At 35.9% G+C, this 17,508-nt stretch overlaps 2 protein-coding genes across 2 annotated transcripts; both read left to right on the plus strand.

Moving 5' to 3' along the window:
* Positions 1-10,918: 10,918 nt before the first annotated feature.
* Positions 10,919-11,971, plus strand: LOC110718405 (F-box/LRR-repeat protein 13-like). The gene has a single exon (XM_021897239.1). It carries the CDS (start codon positions 10,919-10,921, stop codon positions 11,969-11,971), a length of 1,053 nt encoding a protein of 350 aa, XP_021752931.1.
* Positions 11,972-14,716: 2,745 nt separating this feature from the next.
* Positions 14,717-17,288, plus strand: LOC110718406 (protein FAR1-RELATED SEQUENCE 5-like). Its single transcript, XM_021897240.1, has 2 exons — positions 14,717-16,864; positions 16,956-17,288. The coding sequence occupies exons 1-2, from the start codon at positions 14,717-14,719 to the stop codon at positions 16,971-16,973; spliced, it is 2,166 nt and encodes a 721-aa protein (XP_021752932.1). The 3' UTR covers positions 16,974-17,288.
* The last annotated feature ends 220 nt before the right edge of the window (positions 17,289-17,508 follow it).

Genomic DNA, 17,508 nt, shown 5'->3' on the forward strand with positions numbered 1-17,508 from the left:
ATCCTTGTTAAACACATATTTTGGGGAGTATGGTTTGAATTCTTTTTTCTTTTTCTGGGCCGGCTGTTTAGAGGAATCAGCCGCCCAGACCCCTTTTCTTTTTTCATCCTTGTTGGACGACTGTTTCTGTCGTCCCTCTCTATTGTCGAACCTCTTTCCGTCCGACTGTTTCATCGTACACAGATCAGTTGCCTGTATATAGGCTTCTGCTTCAATCAAGGCCTCTTGAAGAGTCGCCACCCTTTTTCGAACTAAATCAAATTTGAAGGTAGACCCGTCTTTGAGACCTCTAAAAAAGTCAGTATAAGCTACCTCATCCGGTAACCCTTGAATCTGTATTCTCATCAGGTTGAACCGCCTGATATAGGAACGAAGCCCCTCCTTTTCACCCTGCTGAATTGTTCCCAAATCAAGGGTCGTTTTCTTCGCAGGGATGTTCATTGCGAAGTTGGAGGCAAATAAGTAAGCAAGCGTCCTGAAGCTGTTTACACAACCAGTCGGCAGGTTGCCGAACCATTGCTGTGCAATTCCCTTGAGAGTCGCTGGGAAACACTTGCACCAAGTGGGATCATCCAACCCTTGAAGGTACATCAGGTTGGTGAATGCCATCAGATGGTCTTCTGGGTTAGTAGTGCCGTCATAGGCGCCTACTAGAATATTTTTTACTTTGGCCGGCTGAGCGGCTTCAGTAATTTCCTTGGAGAAGGCCGTCGGCTGTTCACCAAGTCTAAGCAGCCGTAGCTGCCAGTCCATAGGTTGGACGTTTTTTGCTGCAGGTCCACCAAATGGAGGTGGCTGCATAAAATACTGTTGTTGCGGCACAAATGGTAAGTTTGGTACCGCCTGAGCACTATGAAAGCCGGACTGACGGGAGGTGCCGCCTGACTGACTCTCATGGTACGACTGAGTTGGCCTCATAGAGGCATTTCGCAAACTGTCCTGAAAATTTGAAGTAGAAGCCGACTCTGATAATCGGTCACTCTTCTTCTGCTCTAGCAGGTGCCGAGCATCTGTGAACGTTTGCTTTGACCCGTCCGCCTGAATATGACGAACCGGTTTCCTATTTCCCGTAGGATAACGGAGTTTTGTGAAATCAAGAGCAGACGGCTCCCGCTTCTTAGATTTAGGGTGGGGAGTCGCCTCTCGCCGTTGAACTGGCTTCCTCTTCAGTGAAGTGGAAGGTTTTTTGGCCGACTGCTCTTTGACTGAAGCAGGCGGTTTTTTGTTGATCAACTCTTGGATCTCTCCCTTGAAATCCCTCATGAAGGTCATGAGTTCGTTCCTTGTGATGGGAGCAGACCCATCAGTCGGCTGTTGCCGAGCAAGCGGTGCGCCTGCTGGCTCGCTTCCTGTCTGAAGATACTCCCGTTCCCTCATTTCAGTATGACGGGTACGTCGGGCCCTTAGGGTCCCGTCTGGAGCTGTATGAGTTTCAACTTCAAATTCACTTTCGGTATCATGGTCCGAATGAACTTGAGGGTCGTCTAGGGGACGCCTCTCTTCTGGAATCGGTACAGACTTGGATGCCATCTCTGAAGTACTCTCCCCACAGACGGCGCCAAATGTTTCGGGGTTTTCTGATGTCCTGCGGGAGAGTTACAATTCCGAGACTGGAACCGGACGCCTGTACCTGCAAAATAACGGAGACTCCTGAGAGCTCCGCCTCCAACGGTCAAGTTAGTACCTGATTAAGGAGTAACCAATACAGAAATTAAAGTAATCAGATCTCTCTAGGTGAGAGTGCTTAGTGTCGGTAATCTGCCTTGTTAGCGAGATTAGCCGGGTGTTAATAAGTCTGTTCTTCTCTGATTGATCTCTTAAATATTTGGTTCTTTTCTGTTGTGTGATTAATGAGGATTAATCGAGTATTTATAGCCTTGGGAAGCGTGCAGCTCTCTAGGTTTAAGGTAAACCTAGGGCTGATCGGGCCTCTAGACTGAATTGGGCCTTGATGGCCGGTTGTCCCACTTGGCATGGGTGGACACGTGGCGTGTCTTAAGTGGTCCGTGGAGGACGTATCTGTGACTGACACGTGGCAAGCTCCTGTTGGCCTTCGTGAAGGACACGTGGCGGAACCTGGTTGGTCCACTTGTCAGACGGTGATTGGTGGATAAAAATCCCCTAATCAGGTGGTAATTCCAAAGGTAATCAAGGCAAATGTATCATTTCGTTCCAGATCTAATACCAGGTGATGGGAATCCTAAATATTTACAGTTGTACTTCTATGATGGGCAGCATGAGTCCACTAAACGTACAAATAGTTTCCCAGAAGTCAGGGATGACATTGTTTCTATATTAATGAATGCTACTAAAGATAATCAATATGCACAGTTTTTCAGATCTTTATGAGAAATTATTGTTCATGAAAGCACTACTATTGTTTTGAATACAAATACAGTTCCTGACCAACGGGTTTACAATGCTCCATCTTCTGATGAAGTTGCTGGTATTTGGCTAGAAAATTCATCTTCTAGCCATAGTAGAAGCCCTCATGTTGTTGTCTGAGGTGAATCATTTGAGCCCCATCGAATTCAGCATTATTTTGGGTGCTACGACCCATTGCAGTATCCTCTTTTATTTCCAAAAGGGGAATGTGGGTGGACTCAAGGAATTAAGAAAAAATCATGGGGTGGAAATCAACAATCTGCTACGCAAGTAGATCCGGTGATGTCATGTGATGTTCATACATCAGATGAATTGATTTCTGAAGAAGCATCTCGTATGAATTACTATAGCTATTGTATATATAAGTTCCCATACACATATTTATATTATGTGAATCTGGTTTGATTTACTTTGCTTAATAATGCAGGTGCTTCAAGGCGAAACACAAAAGCAGACAAGTATGTATCAGTCAGAGAGTATTATGCTTACAAGCTCCAAATTAGGCCTAATAATTTGTTGCTTCGGGCTGGAAGATGTTTCCAACAGCATATCGTTGATATGTATGTCAAAGTGGAAAATACAAGACTTGATTTTTTCTGCAACAATCAAGAGACTATAAGGGCTGATTTATATCAAGGTTTTCTTGATTCTTTGGATTGTGGGGAAACTATAGTAGCAAATGTAGGGCGGAGAGTGATTTTGCCTCCAACTTATTATATTGGAGGTCCACGAGCATGAAAAAGCGATACTTCAATGCAATGGCTTTGGTTCAGAAGTTTGGAAAACCAGATCTTTTTATAACTATCACATGCAATCCTAATTGGCCAGAGATTAAGAATGAACTTAGCCCTGGTGAACAAGCACAAGATCGACCTGATTTAGTAGCCCAAATCTTTCATGCTAAATTAATAGCACTGAAGAAACAAATTAAGGAAAAGCAATGTTTTGGTGAGGTAGCTGCTATGATATATGTAGTTGAATTTCAGAAACGTGGTCTCCCACATGCTCATTTTCTGATAATATTGAAGCCAGAATCCAAGTTGAAATGTGTTGAAGATTATGATAAATTTGTTTCTGCTGAAATTCCTCCTGTAACTTCTCCTTCTTTACGCAAAATAGTGCTTGCGCATATGATGCATGGTCCATGTGGAGTTTTGAATCCGAAATGTTCATGTATGCGAAGAACTAGAATGAAAGAGGAATGCACGGCTGGTTTCCCTAAACAATTCATTGAAGAAACAACTGTTAATAAAGAAGGTTACCCCTTATATAGAAGGAGAAATACAGGAGAAACTGTGAAAATTAGAAATGCTCAACTAGATAATCGTTGGGTGATACCATATAACCCATATTTATCTGTCTTGTTTGATTGTCATGTGAATGTTGAAGTTTGCTCAGCTCAACTATCAAAACAGTTAAATATTTATACAAGTATGTTTACAAGGGCCATGATCGTATTCAGTATAACATTGTGCCTCAGAAAGATACTGTGGTAGATGAAATTCAGCAATATCAATCTTGCAGATGGGTATCCCCATGTGAAGCTGCATGGAGACTTTTTGGATTTGATTTGTTTGAAATGAATCCACCAGTTCTTCCACTGCCAATACATTTGCCAAATCTACAGACGATTCAACTTAGACCATATGAACGCCTTTGAGCTGTTGTTGCTGATACCAAGCATAGCAGGACTCCATTGACTGAGTTCTTTACAGCTAATGCTGCTGTACCAGGTAATATATTCAATGTGCCTATTATCCTTATTATCTAAGCACCACATTATTCATACAATTACTTATATTTCGTTTGGTTTATAAAGCTTTAGATTATCTTATAAGTTGATTAGTTTTAAGATTTGCAGAGATTTATTTATTACTATCATTTTTTAAAACTGTTTATAAATTTTAGTTATAGATTTCATTAGCTATATTGTCGCTCATTGTTTATATATTGGTTTTGTATTATTTGACTGCCTATATGTTCTTAAGCTGATCTAGATTTGTTTAATAAGGCATTGTTCTGTTCTTTTCCAATATTTCAAGTTGGAGAGGTTTACTTTCCTATTCTGACATGGAACTGCCTGCAGTTGGTTGTCACAACCACCTTAATTAGCAATGAGTGCAGAATGATTGATACTTGTCCTTTCCAATTTTAGCACCTCAGGTACTCAGGCCACTTCTTGCACACACAATATCCAATTTGTCGGCATCAGATTTGTTTATGTGCAAGCTTCTTTTTCATAGTCCTTTCTTTTCTGAATATCCAGGCCTGCTAATTACTCTCTGACTTGTAGCTACTTGCACGCAGTTCGTTATGATAATGACATACATTAGTACATAGTGCATATTCCTTGACCTCTGAATCAATTAACCGTCTTATAATAATTCAGACTTTTCCAATTTGTTGTACAACCATCTAAGTCATGATTTCTCTGACTTCTACCTATAATTTGACTTAGACTTGGAAATAGCATCTCTTAATCTACACCAGATAGTTTCCCTTTTAAAAGTCAAACGAGCTGAAAATACCAACTCTATTTTTTAAATGAACTATTTTAAATGAACTATAACAGATTTCTTTGTTCTTTATCATTAGTTTCTTAAACTGAAAGCATTTTTGGGGTTTTGGTAGATATTCTAGGTATTGTTCTATATGTGGAAGACAAATTGCGTGTCATCAATTCTAATCAAGGTCGAGAATTTCATGTCAGAGAAATAGTTATCACTGATCAAATGTAAGCTTATATACAGTCATTCGACTACAATTTTCCTTATATCAACTAAACTGAATACCGCTTACACAATATACTTCATTAACACAGTGTTGAACAACCTCTTGTCATCACTGCTTGGAATGACTTGGCTGGGATTGCTTGTGATAGTCTAAATGTATGCACTAAGAATTTTAGCATCATTGGTTTTACAACATTAAAACCATCTGTTCACAAAGGTGAGAAACAAAATTCAAGCAACTTGAAAGAATCTGAATCAGTATTTTTGATTTATATATTAGAACTAACATGTCATATATGGTAAACAAGGCTTCTCATTGGCTACTGGTATGTCAACTCAAATCATACTTGATCCTCAAGGAGAGAAGGCAGACATTCTTCGTGAGTGGTAAGTGCTGACAAATTATATACATGGAGTCTCTCTTAGATTATAGTTATGAATATCAAAAAACCACTGTTGCAGGACAAGGCTGCATAAACAACATCTTCTAGATAGGCAAGCTAAAGTCCTCCAAGTACGCTATCCAACTACAGACAAAGCAACTATAAGTATTCAGAATCTAAAAAATAAGAAGGTAAAGCTATATATATAATGTCCTATAATATAATTCATGGTTATGTTACAACTGGATATATACAATAACTATGTGCCTACTTGAACATTGCAGGCCTGTAATGTTTTACAAGAGGAGCGGTATTGGTTACGTGTTGCTATACCGCACCCAGATCTTGATGATGTGATTACTTACATTGGCTGTATAAACTGTGGCAAACGTACTAACATATCTGTTGGTACCGAATTAAGCTGTACTAACTGCAAGAAAAAAGACGGTGTTTCTTCATACCGGTAAAGAAGTTTAGCTACAAGCTTTTTATATTTGTCACAAATACCTACCTATTAGGCTAAGTAAATGCTTCTTATACTGTAGAGTTTCTTTCAAATTTGAGGCTATAGATGACTCAGGGACAATGAGTTTTACAACATTCACTGCTGATACAGAGAAACTGTTTGCAAAATCTGCTCATGAAATTCACCTCATAAAGGATTCTGTAAGCAATATACCTTCACATCTAATCATTTCTTTGAAAAGTTTTTGGTATATTCTGTAAGTTTTTGAAGATACATGATATTTGTACTTGTGATGATTTGATTACAGGAAGATGCTCAGAATTTCTTGCCAATTCATCAAACAATTTGCAACAACCATGTTCTGGCAGAGGTTGGTCCTACAACAGCTCTATCATGGAATAATGTGCTTCAATGGTATTTAAAGGGAATAGAAATTGACACAAACAATACAAAACAAAGTGAAATATATCCAACAATAGAAGAGAAGTGTGATAATCATATTTACTCAGCCTCAGAAGCATTTCACCAGACAAACAATGCAAGCAGACAATCTGGCCTCTACAATGTACATGGAGCTGATGTTCAGCAACAAATGACAAAGTCATTTCTCAGCCAACCCTTATAGTTGGTGCAGCAGAAAAGGTTTCTATTCTTGATCAGATAGTTAATGATGCTGAAATACAAGATGCCTTAAAGAATGATTCTCTTAAAAGAAAGAACACAGAAATAAGTCATACTGCATCCGAGTAGAAGATGATTATTAATTCTTCAGGAACTCCACGAAAGAAAAATTGTGCTGACAAACAGATATGTAATGCAGACAGTGATGTGCAGCCTAAAAATGCTGATATGGTAAATGGTCTTTATGAACTACAGGATAGCTCCGACATTGACTCAACAATTGACTCAGCAAAGAACATAAATGAAACGATGTTTGGTGGTAATCCTCAGCACAAAGCTACATCTGTTCCTGCCAGCATTCCTGGTATTTCTTTGAAACAGCAACCAGCAATTAGAAAGGATACTGAATTCATTGGCACAAGAGGAGCACGGAAGAAACGTTCAATAAATGAGCTCGTTACAAATGCACAAGCATCGAATGCAGGGACAGAAGGAAGCTCAGAAATTGAATCTGAAAGTTTGGCTACTGAAAATGTTGATGGTCTTGTCTTTCAAGAGAAGAAGTTTGGCACAAACTGCCCTGCAGCACCATCTAAGTGAAAACACATAACTAATGAGGGTCAAATGATAATATACTAAGTCTTATCTACGAAGATTGACCGTCTCTTTTGCGTGCTACGCAATTGGAGTAGTAAATGCTTGTCTACTGTTTGGTAATTTCAGAACTAGCACTCTTTTGCTAATATTGTTATTTAACTAAGTTAACATGTTTAAGACAGCTTATGTGCACCTATGGTACTTGCATAATGAATACAGAAAAGTACCTACTTTTGATGTATTTGGTGATATGAAATTAGTCTATTATAAAAGATCATAGTCTATTCAATGTAAGAAAATATATTTTGGCAACAAAAACATTTGAAATATGTATGTGTTTGGATGTAAACATTTATATAATTAAGAAATATTGTACTCTGGTTTTATATTTGAAGTCTCTTATTTGTATTTGTCAATCTTCACCATCCACGTAAAAAACCATAAATCTCCTCCTACTCAATCTTTTTTATTTTTTAATGCAACCTACACTGTCACCAATCTCACCATTGTCAGTGTACGTCTTTGTTCCTACATCGCAGAACTTGTATGTACCGTTGTTACTCCTTTACTACCGGTACTGTATATGCATACATAAAGAAAAGCAATACTTTATTTATCAATGCTAATATACGCGATGAAAAATGTTTTTTTTGCTTTACGAAAATAATACTTTGAACTTCGTATGCCATGTAAAACTCCGTATCCTATTCATGACGTAAAAACCATACTCTCCACCATCGACATAAGAATACATAAACCTCCTACTCCTTTTCCGTTGTTAGAGACAAGAGTACGCAGTTGTTCCTCCACCACCGGTACCGGTACCGGTACCGTGTTCTTACCGGTACCGTGTTCTTACACTCCAAAAAAAAAAAATTAAAAAAAATCCCAACGTACACCTGTACCTCATGAAACTCATGACATCTCAGGCTTAGAAGTTTCAACTGCTATCCTTCCCGCCCAAACTTGTTCCTATCCGACCCTATCCAATCCAATCCAATCCAATAATCTCAGCTATTTAATCTCACTGTTATAACCCTAGATCGTAGGGTTGCTGTCTAATAATCTCTCTGTCTGATGGATCCTTCTCAGAAGAGAATTAGTGATGGCGGCCACAACCCCGATAAACAACCCTCACCACCACCACCACCACTAGATAGACTCAGTGACCTCCCTGATTGTCTTCTAGTACTCATCCTCAATGAACTCCCCATCGAGTACGCTGTCGCCACCTCGATCTTATCCAGTCGTTGGCTCAACCTCTGGACTCACATCACTCAAATCTCTCTTCCACCTTATAATCCCAACTTCCACCGGTTTCATTACTTCTACATCACCCTTGATCACATCTTCTCCCAACTCGTTTCCCGAAAAATCGACACATTTCACCTGGATTTCGATATTATGAGTTTGATGACTTACCTGGTGATATGTTACCGCTCATTAATCTACCTAATTTGAAGAAGCTATGTAAGCGTCTTCGTGATCAAACCCGTGCTTTGATGGGTGTGTTGTTTAAGTGTTGTCCCCTATTGGAAGAGTTAAAGTTGATTCTGGAGTTGATTGAGCCTGATCATTTAATTAATATATCCGCCCCTAATTTGAGGCGTTTATCTATAAAGTTAGATGAAAATGAAGAGGATGTTCTTACTGAGAATTGCAAGTTTGTAATTGATGCCCCTAATTTGCAAACCTTAGCAATAGAAGGTCTTTTGGCATTTTATGAATTTGTTAGTATTCCATCTAGATTAAGAAATGTGACAATTTCGATCGAAAAGATTTGTTTTCATGATAGCCAATTCCATACTTTTACTAGACAAGTAATGGGGTTGCTTCGAGGGATTTCTTGTGCTAAAACCATTGTCTTGGACGAATGCGGTTGTCATCTTGTGTATTGCATTCATATGTTAGAACAAATTACCCTGGATGGAATTCGCCCGCCAATCTTCCATAGGTTGCACGATCTTAGCTTTGTTATCAAATTCGAGGGGGAAAGATTTCCGAGCTGCTTATTAGCCAACCTTAGGACGCTAGAGATAGAGGGTCTCGAGTGCTACGACCTTGAGATCAAGTTGGTCGAGTACATCTTAAGTAATGCTCCGGTAATGGAGCAGATACATTTATCGGTTTATCCAGATGACAGTGCAAGTGGATCAGCAATCGACGAGGAGATACTTGCGGAAGAGTATGAATACTGTAAGAAAATGTTCAAGCTTCCAAAGAGGTCGCCGGTTTGTCTGATTGAATTCTACGGTCAGGTGATCGAGGCTTCAAGTGGAGACTTAAAAGACGATGGTGAACTTTCCTTTACATTGGTGGAATGAATGGTCGATCCAATTGTTTTTATGATTGTATGACTGATGAATTAAAGTATACATTTTTGTTTACTGTTATAGGGTGAAAGAACAGAAAAATTCTATAATGTATACTCTATCTGTAGTTCAGTTCTTATTATGTTATGTTGTTGGCCTTTGGCCCTTTAATAAAATTTGTACGGTTTATGTTGTTGCTAATTGAATATTTGAATGAATTATAATATTGGGAGATTTGTTGAATTATGCAGTTGATATATGTTACAAGATTGCAATTTTGATAGGTATTTACACAGTTTCATATAGCTATATATGCTGTTTTTTTTTTTTTTTTTTTTTTTTTTTTTTTTTTTTTTTTTTTATCATGTTAGAGGCTTGATGAGCCAAGTGTCACTTTTGCCGGATCTATATGGTATATGACTTTAACATTTTGGTTAATTTATGACTGGTATAATACTATATTGTCGCGAATTCCTCGTAATTAATATTGTGAGATTTGGTGAATCGTACTGTTGTTAAATGTTACATTGCATGTTTCGATAGGTAAGTTTTTACATGATATTATAGAGTTTATGTTGTATGTCGGTTATTTATCATGTTAAAGGTTTGAGTCATATGTGTCACTTTTTTTGAATAAAAATAAATTAAAGTTTCAAACTTTAATATCTAATAAACTCATGTATATATATATATATATATATATATATATATATATATATATATATACATGATTACATGGTCTGTAACTTTTAAATTTTTGGTTGATCCAACTAACATAAGTGTATTATTGTGCATTACTGCTTGATTTTATTTATTAATTTATTTTTAATTTTTTTTAAGCAAGTGCATTACTGCTTGATAATATTGGGTAATTGTACATAATTGATAATTTATTGGGTAATAGATCAATTTTCCTCAATTCCGACTGAAAAAAAAATGCACAATGTATAATTCCAATAGTAGATAAATTTTCACCGGCTCCCCAATAGTTAATTTAAGAGCATGGATAATAATGTGATGATTTTTTCGTCACACTTTATAACCTTTAGCGTCAACTGAAAATCAATTTTTTTTTTCCCCTAATCATCAAACATGGCTAACACCCCTTCCCACATACAATTAATTGGATCAAACACTTTATCAGTTAATATAATTCCAATAAAAAATTAAAAAAAAAAAAAAAAATTACCGCCCCAATTTCGACTGGAAATCAAATTCCTGACCGTACCATCTCTCATATTCTCCCTTCATTGTCCATTCATCGATTCACCATTGCTTTCCTTCCTCTCTATTCCTCTTTCATCCAATTAAATTATCTGTAACTACACCACACCATAATTAATCATCTTTCCCCAATAATTAAATCAAATTTTAATTCAATCCCTTTTAATCTTCAATTTAGGGTTTTGATCCATCAAATTCATGGAAGAAGACAGAATAAGCGACCTCCCAGATAGTCTCCTCATCATCATACTCTCTTTCCTCTCTATCGATACCGCTGCCTCTACCTCCGTCTTATCCCGTCGTTGGCGATACCTTTGGACTCACGTTACCCACTTCTCCCTCGAAACCACCTTTCATGATTTCCGTACTTTCATAACATCAGTTGATCACATCCTCTCCGAACTCACGTCCCCTAAAATCCATACTTTTAACCTTCAATTTTCTCTCCGTCAATCAACTAAATCAACGCAGATATTATCTTGCTTTGTTCCTTGGCTTCATCAAATTTGTCGCCGTAAGCCTGAAGTAATTAATGTAGGATTTCATCATTCTCATGGATTTTATTCATCTCTTTTGTTTCACATACCTACTTGTGTGTTTGAAACTCGGTCACTTATAGAATTAGACTTGAATTTGCCTGGCTATATCGAGTTTAAGGCTCCTACTACTTTTATTAATCTGCCTAATTTGAAGAAGCTCTCGTTATTTGTATGTGATTCATATTGTTATTTGATTGATACCCTTATAAAGTCTTTGCCGTTGTTGGAAGATTTGAAGTTGTGTATGAATTTGACTGTAGATGTTCATTGTTTTGCTATATCTGCGTCTAATTTGAAGAATTTGTTTATAGGAATGAATGATTGGGGATCCAAAGTTTGTCGATTTGCTATTGATGCCGCGAAGCTGGAGCACTGTGAGATTCATGGGTACTTAGCGTTTTATGAATTTGTTAGGACTCCAATTGATTTGCAAATGGTGCTGATTTCAGTTGAGGAGCCAAGTGATGATGAAAAGGATGATGATTTTGATATGGATTACGAGTATTATAGTCTAATTCTTGGGCTACTTCAAGGGATTTCTTGTGTTAGGTCCCTTGTTTTTATTACTTATGGTGCTGATATGCTGAGTTATCTTAATGGTTTGGATGGGATCGACGTGCCAATCTTTCGTAATTTAATGGATCTTAGCTTTTACAATGACACTCGGCCTTATGAAGGACCAATTACCAGGTCATTGCTTAGGCAACTTTAAAGGCTATAATCATATAATATGATCTGATGGATCACGACGACAATTGAGATCAAAGATCAAATTGCTACGGAGTACAACACAATTTAAGTAATGCTACTGTTTTGGACAAGCTTCATACGCTACTGTAACTAAAGTACAAAAACTTCATCGAGCTGTCGGATTGAGCTCTCCGGCAGGATGATCATTGCTTCAAGTTCTGATTTGAAGAATGGTTTGCTTCAATTTGTACTTTGATATGAAATTGTCAACTTTTTTATGACACTTTTGTGTAATCTAAGTTCATTCTGCAAACATTATATTGACTAATTTATTGTCTTATTTGTGTATATTTATATGATCTGGTTTCTTCAAAAAAAAAAAAAAATGTTCTAATTTAGGCCCTTGTTGAACTGAAATTAATTTTATTGAATTAAAATTATTTTTGCTGAAATTAAATTATTTTTACTGAACTGAAATTATTTTTACTGAATATTTTTTTTTAAGGTGAACTGAATCGGGCCTTAGTCCCTTGTGATCATTTTTCCTAATTTCATATGTAGCTTTTATCAAGTCTTCTTTGCATCATTAAAACAATTTTGTGAATAATTTTTATAATTTTCTTGAAATTGCCCAGTATAATAGCCTAATAGGTTAGTTTGATCCCTTTTCCTCTATACCTTTCAAGTGCAGATTATCGTCTTTACAATGCACGCACTTAATTATGATTTTCCGCGTAAATGCTTGTGTGTAGATACTATCATATCGTATCACATGAACAGATCGGGTTTTTGGGGTTGTACATAAAGAGTTTACATTATACAAAGTATATATTGATAAGCGCACACCTTCCTTGTTTGCTCTGGATTCTGGGATGTAGTGCATATAAGAAACTGTTGTGATTTTACAGTATTTAGTTTAATTCAGAGTTGAAGATTAGGATATTATTTGGTCTTATTTCTGTAATCCGAGTCTAAAGAACGCTAGCTTTGGGTTAGGGTTAGTACTCCATATATACTCTTCCGTTGCACCCTTGGTTTATTATACTTTTACTATCTCAAATTTATTTGATGGAAAAGAATTATTATTTTAATTGCTAAAAGATTTAACTTAAAAAAAAATCACTTAAAGATTTATATGGATTTTTTTGTAAGTTAAATAGTTTAATCGAAAAAAAAAAACACTAAAACCATTTTTATCTTTTCTTTGAAAAAATTAACATTATTTTTTATCCTTGTATTCTGTTCATTTGATTTGAATAAAAGAATTAGATTGAAGCACTAACTCGGTGCACCAAAATCAAGATGAACAGCGACATTATCAATGACAGATCAAGCTCGTTGCCTGATTCTCTTCTAATCACCATACTATCTCTTCTTCCAATCAATTCCGCCGCTGCCACCTCCGTCTTATAACCCACCGTTGGCGCCGCCTCTGGACACACATCACCCACTTTTCCTTTAAACCATGGAAAGTTTGGAGACACGACCATGATTTCTGGGATTCCATGAACACCATCAATCACATCCTCTTCCAGCTCACCTCCTCCATGTTGGGGACGGAACAACAGATAAACACAATATGTGTCACTTTTTTTGAATAAAAATAAATTAAAGTTTCAAACTTTAATATCTAATAAACTCATGTATATATATATATATATATATATATATATATATATATATATATATATATATATATATATAATATATATATATATATATATATATATATATATATATATATATATATATATACGGGAGGGTTCCGCTAAAAACAGGGCTTATGGTGAAAACTAAAAACAGCAAATCTCAGCCATTGATTATTAATGATATAATCTAACGGTTGAAATACAAGGTACACAAAATCTTAGCAAATCTCAGCAAATCCTCTGTTAATTTTGCTGAAAAACGCAAAATCTCAGCAAATCTCAGCAAATCCTCTTTTCATCTCATTATCAAATCGTCAATTCCTCAATTCGTCAAATTTTAGGGCTACTTTGATTATTTACTCCCAAAATTGAGGGCTCGTGATTCTTCAATAACTTGGGGCTTCCTCAATAATCTTAGTAAGTGTTCTTCATTCTTTAATTTCTGTTTTTAGCTGAATTTCTAGTTGATTGCGGCTTACAATACCGATATAACTGTGATTATTTCCTTGTATATAAGCTGAATTTCTTGAATTTCTATTTGATTGCGCATGGTAGGTTATTTCCTTGTATGTGATTATTGTAGACTGTTTTTATAATAGTGCTCTGTTTTTTAGTTTCAATCTCATCAACTTGTAGTTTCAATCCTCATCAACAATATGCTCTTTTTTCGTTTTTGTATAAATATTTGCAATATATATATATTTTTTTTATATTAAAGTTTTTTTTTCCTGGATATATGATATTAAACACTAGGAGAAATTGTTGCACATAAGGTGTTTGTGTATTTGCTTAAATGACTAACACCTTGCTTAATACCATATAGTAACTCTTTTTTATGATACCATAACCATATATTTTAGACTGTTTTTGTTGGTGTCCAGTTAGTTGCACCATGGAATGGATTATTTTATTATAGTACCCATTTTAAACCATATATTTGATATTATATGCAGACAATGCAAGAGGAGTCAGAAGAAGGTAGTTGCTCAAATACATCTACAACTACCAATGTTGCTGAAAACTTACCGTCACTAAAGGGCCCAAGTGTGTGTTACACTCCCAGAGGAACAAAAGAGTTTATACCGTGTTGTCCCCCTAAACTAAAGCCTACACTTGGTATGCTTTTTGATTCCTTACTTAAAGGTGTTGATTTTTATAAGCAATATGCTAGATTTGGTGGGTTTGTGGTAAGACTAGGTACTGAAAAGAGAATTAAAGATAGTGATAAAGTCTACTTGAAATATTTACATTGTAATAAACAAGGGTTTACGAAGGATGGTGAAACTAAAGCAAAAGTTTCTAACAAAGATAAAAATCCTAAAGCTAGAAAAAGAACCATAAATCGTTTTGGATGTAATGCAATGATTGGGTTTAGAGAACGTTCAGATGGAAAATGGATGGTTTATGTCTTTCATGAATCTCATAGCCACAATCTTGCTTCTCCCAACACAATGAATTTTTTGGCAAATGTTGGAAACCTTAAACTTGGCCAGAAAAAATTCATTTTTGACAACTCTAGATTGAACATTGGTCCAAACAAGTCTTATAAGTTGATGAAAGAACATCTTGGTAGCTATGATAATATAGGTGCAACATTGAATGATTTCAAGAACTTTAATCGAGACTTGAAAGCTTACATACAAGAGAAAGATGCTTCGATGTTTATAAACAATTTGAAAGAAAAAGCTGAAAACAGTGAAGGTGCCTTTTTCTTTGAGCATTGTATGGATGAACATCAACGCTTGACAAGAGTATTTTGGGCAGATGCAATTAGTAGAAAAAATTATTCGTTGTTCTGTGATATGATTACATTTGATACAACATTTGACACCAACAAATACTCTATGGTTTTTGCCCCATTTACGGGTGTTGATCACCATGGTAAGTGTGTGACTTTTGGGATAGGCTTACTTGCAAAGGAGGATATTGAATCCTTTGAATGGTTATTTGAAACTTTCTTAAAGGCAATGAATAACTGTCAGCCTACCTGTATCATGACAGATCAAGACCCTGCGATGAAAGTGGCAATTGAAAAAGTTCTTGATAAGGCAAAACATAGGTTTTGTATGTGGCACATTATGAAAAAAGTGCCACAAAAGGTAGGGCCCAAATTATGCTTAGAAACTGATTTTCTTCATAAACTAAACTCTGTTGTGTGGAATAGAGACCTTGAACCAGAAGAATTTGAAATTGGTTGGCAGTCTGTGATGTCTGAATTTGATTTAGTGAATGAAGATTGGTTCAAAAATATGTATAATATAAGGAATATGTGGATTCCTTCCTACTTTCGTGACCTTTTTATGGGTGGGATTTTAAGGTCAACTCAAAGATCAGAGAGTGAAAATAGCTTTTTCACTAATTTCACCAATCAGCATTTGTTATTGGTTGAGTTGTGGTTTCGCTATGAATCTGCAATCGATGCTCAAAGGCACACACAAGACAAGTTGAATGCTACTTCAAAAACTACACATCCCCAACTTGTCACCCCCCTGTACTTGGAAAAGCATGCTGCATTTGCTTACACTCATAATGTATTTTACATATTCCAAAAGGAATTCAAGCATGCTTTGTACAATTGTGGTATAAGTAATGTTACCATCAAAGAAGAAGAAGGGATTGAGCAATATAGAATTGTTGACAACACAAGGAAAAAAAGCTATCATGTCACATATGTTTTGTGTTCTAATGATGCTTCATGCTCTTGTAAAATGTTTGAATCTGTTGGAATATTATGTCGTCACATTCTCTTTGTCATGAAAGGAAAGTTCTTATTTGAGATTCCAAGGCAATATGTTTTACATCGTTGGACTAAAGAAGCTATGAAGAAACCAATTTTTGGCTTAAACAACTTGCTTGATGGGGCAGAGAAGGATAAGAAGCAAAAGCTAGTTGGTGATTTATGGTGCAGGTTTTTTTCATGTGTAAGTCTTTGTGAGGAGAAAGTTGAATGCCTAGAGTCATTGTTGTCTAAGCTAATATCTTTTGAAAATGAGATGAAAGACTTGGATTCTATAAGTCCAGTTGATAAACGTGAGGCAAAAAATAAACACATCGAATTATTTGTTGGATCTAATGACATAGTTGTTGATATTCTTCCTCCAAACAAGTCTTCCAACAAAGGTAGTGGTAGTGGAAAAAGGAAAAAATCTGACAAAGAGATAGCTATTGAGGAAAGCCAAAGGAAAGATAGACTTTGTAGAACTTGTGGTCAGAGAACAAACCATGATAGTCGGAATTGTCCGCAAAAAAAATCCAACTTGAATGAGGTATTTTTGTAGAAAAAAATAAATAAATTTTGTACTATGTTTACTTCCCACTAGATTTTCACTTTATATATGTTCGTGTACATGATTTCAGGATTTCAAAGAAGAGTAGAAAGGCTGCAAAACCACTTCATATTTACAAGAAGCAACATCGGCTACTGACAGCCTAGTGCTGAAATAGAGGAGATGAGAGGAAAGAAAGAACATAGTGCTATAGTGCCCTTTTTATTGATATAGTGATTGTTATTGTTTCACATATATTAAACAGGGACCTTTTATTGTTAAAATTTTATTGATAAGGTGACCTTTTATTGTTAAACTTTTTATTGACCTTTATATTGTTATTTTGATGTAGTGACATATTGGCATATGATAACTTCAATTTATATTATAGTATGTGTTTTTAACGTTATAGTGACTTTTTTTCATCGTATTGACACCTTATTCCGTGATAACCTTTTTAGTGATATAATGACCTTTATTATGATATAACAACCGTATAAAAAATACTCACATTTTAACAATTCTTCTAATCCACATCGATTAAGCCAATACAAAGTTAGGGAAGGAGGGGCTCGTTCTTTTAATTGATATACTAAATGAATAGCTTAAGAATAGATTAATATAAATACGACACTTTTACCTTA

This window comes from Chenopodium quinoa, unplaced genomic scaffold (assembly GCF_001683475.1).
Source record: "Chenopodium quinoa cultivar QQ74 unplaced genomic scaffold, ASM168347v1, whole genome shotgun sequence".
In the NCBI taxonomy this organism is placed as follows: domain Eukaryota; kingdom Viridiplantae; phylum Streptophyta; class Magnoliopsida; order Caryophyllales; family Amaranthaceae; genus Chenopodium; species Chenopodium quinoa.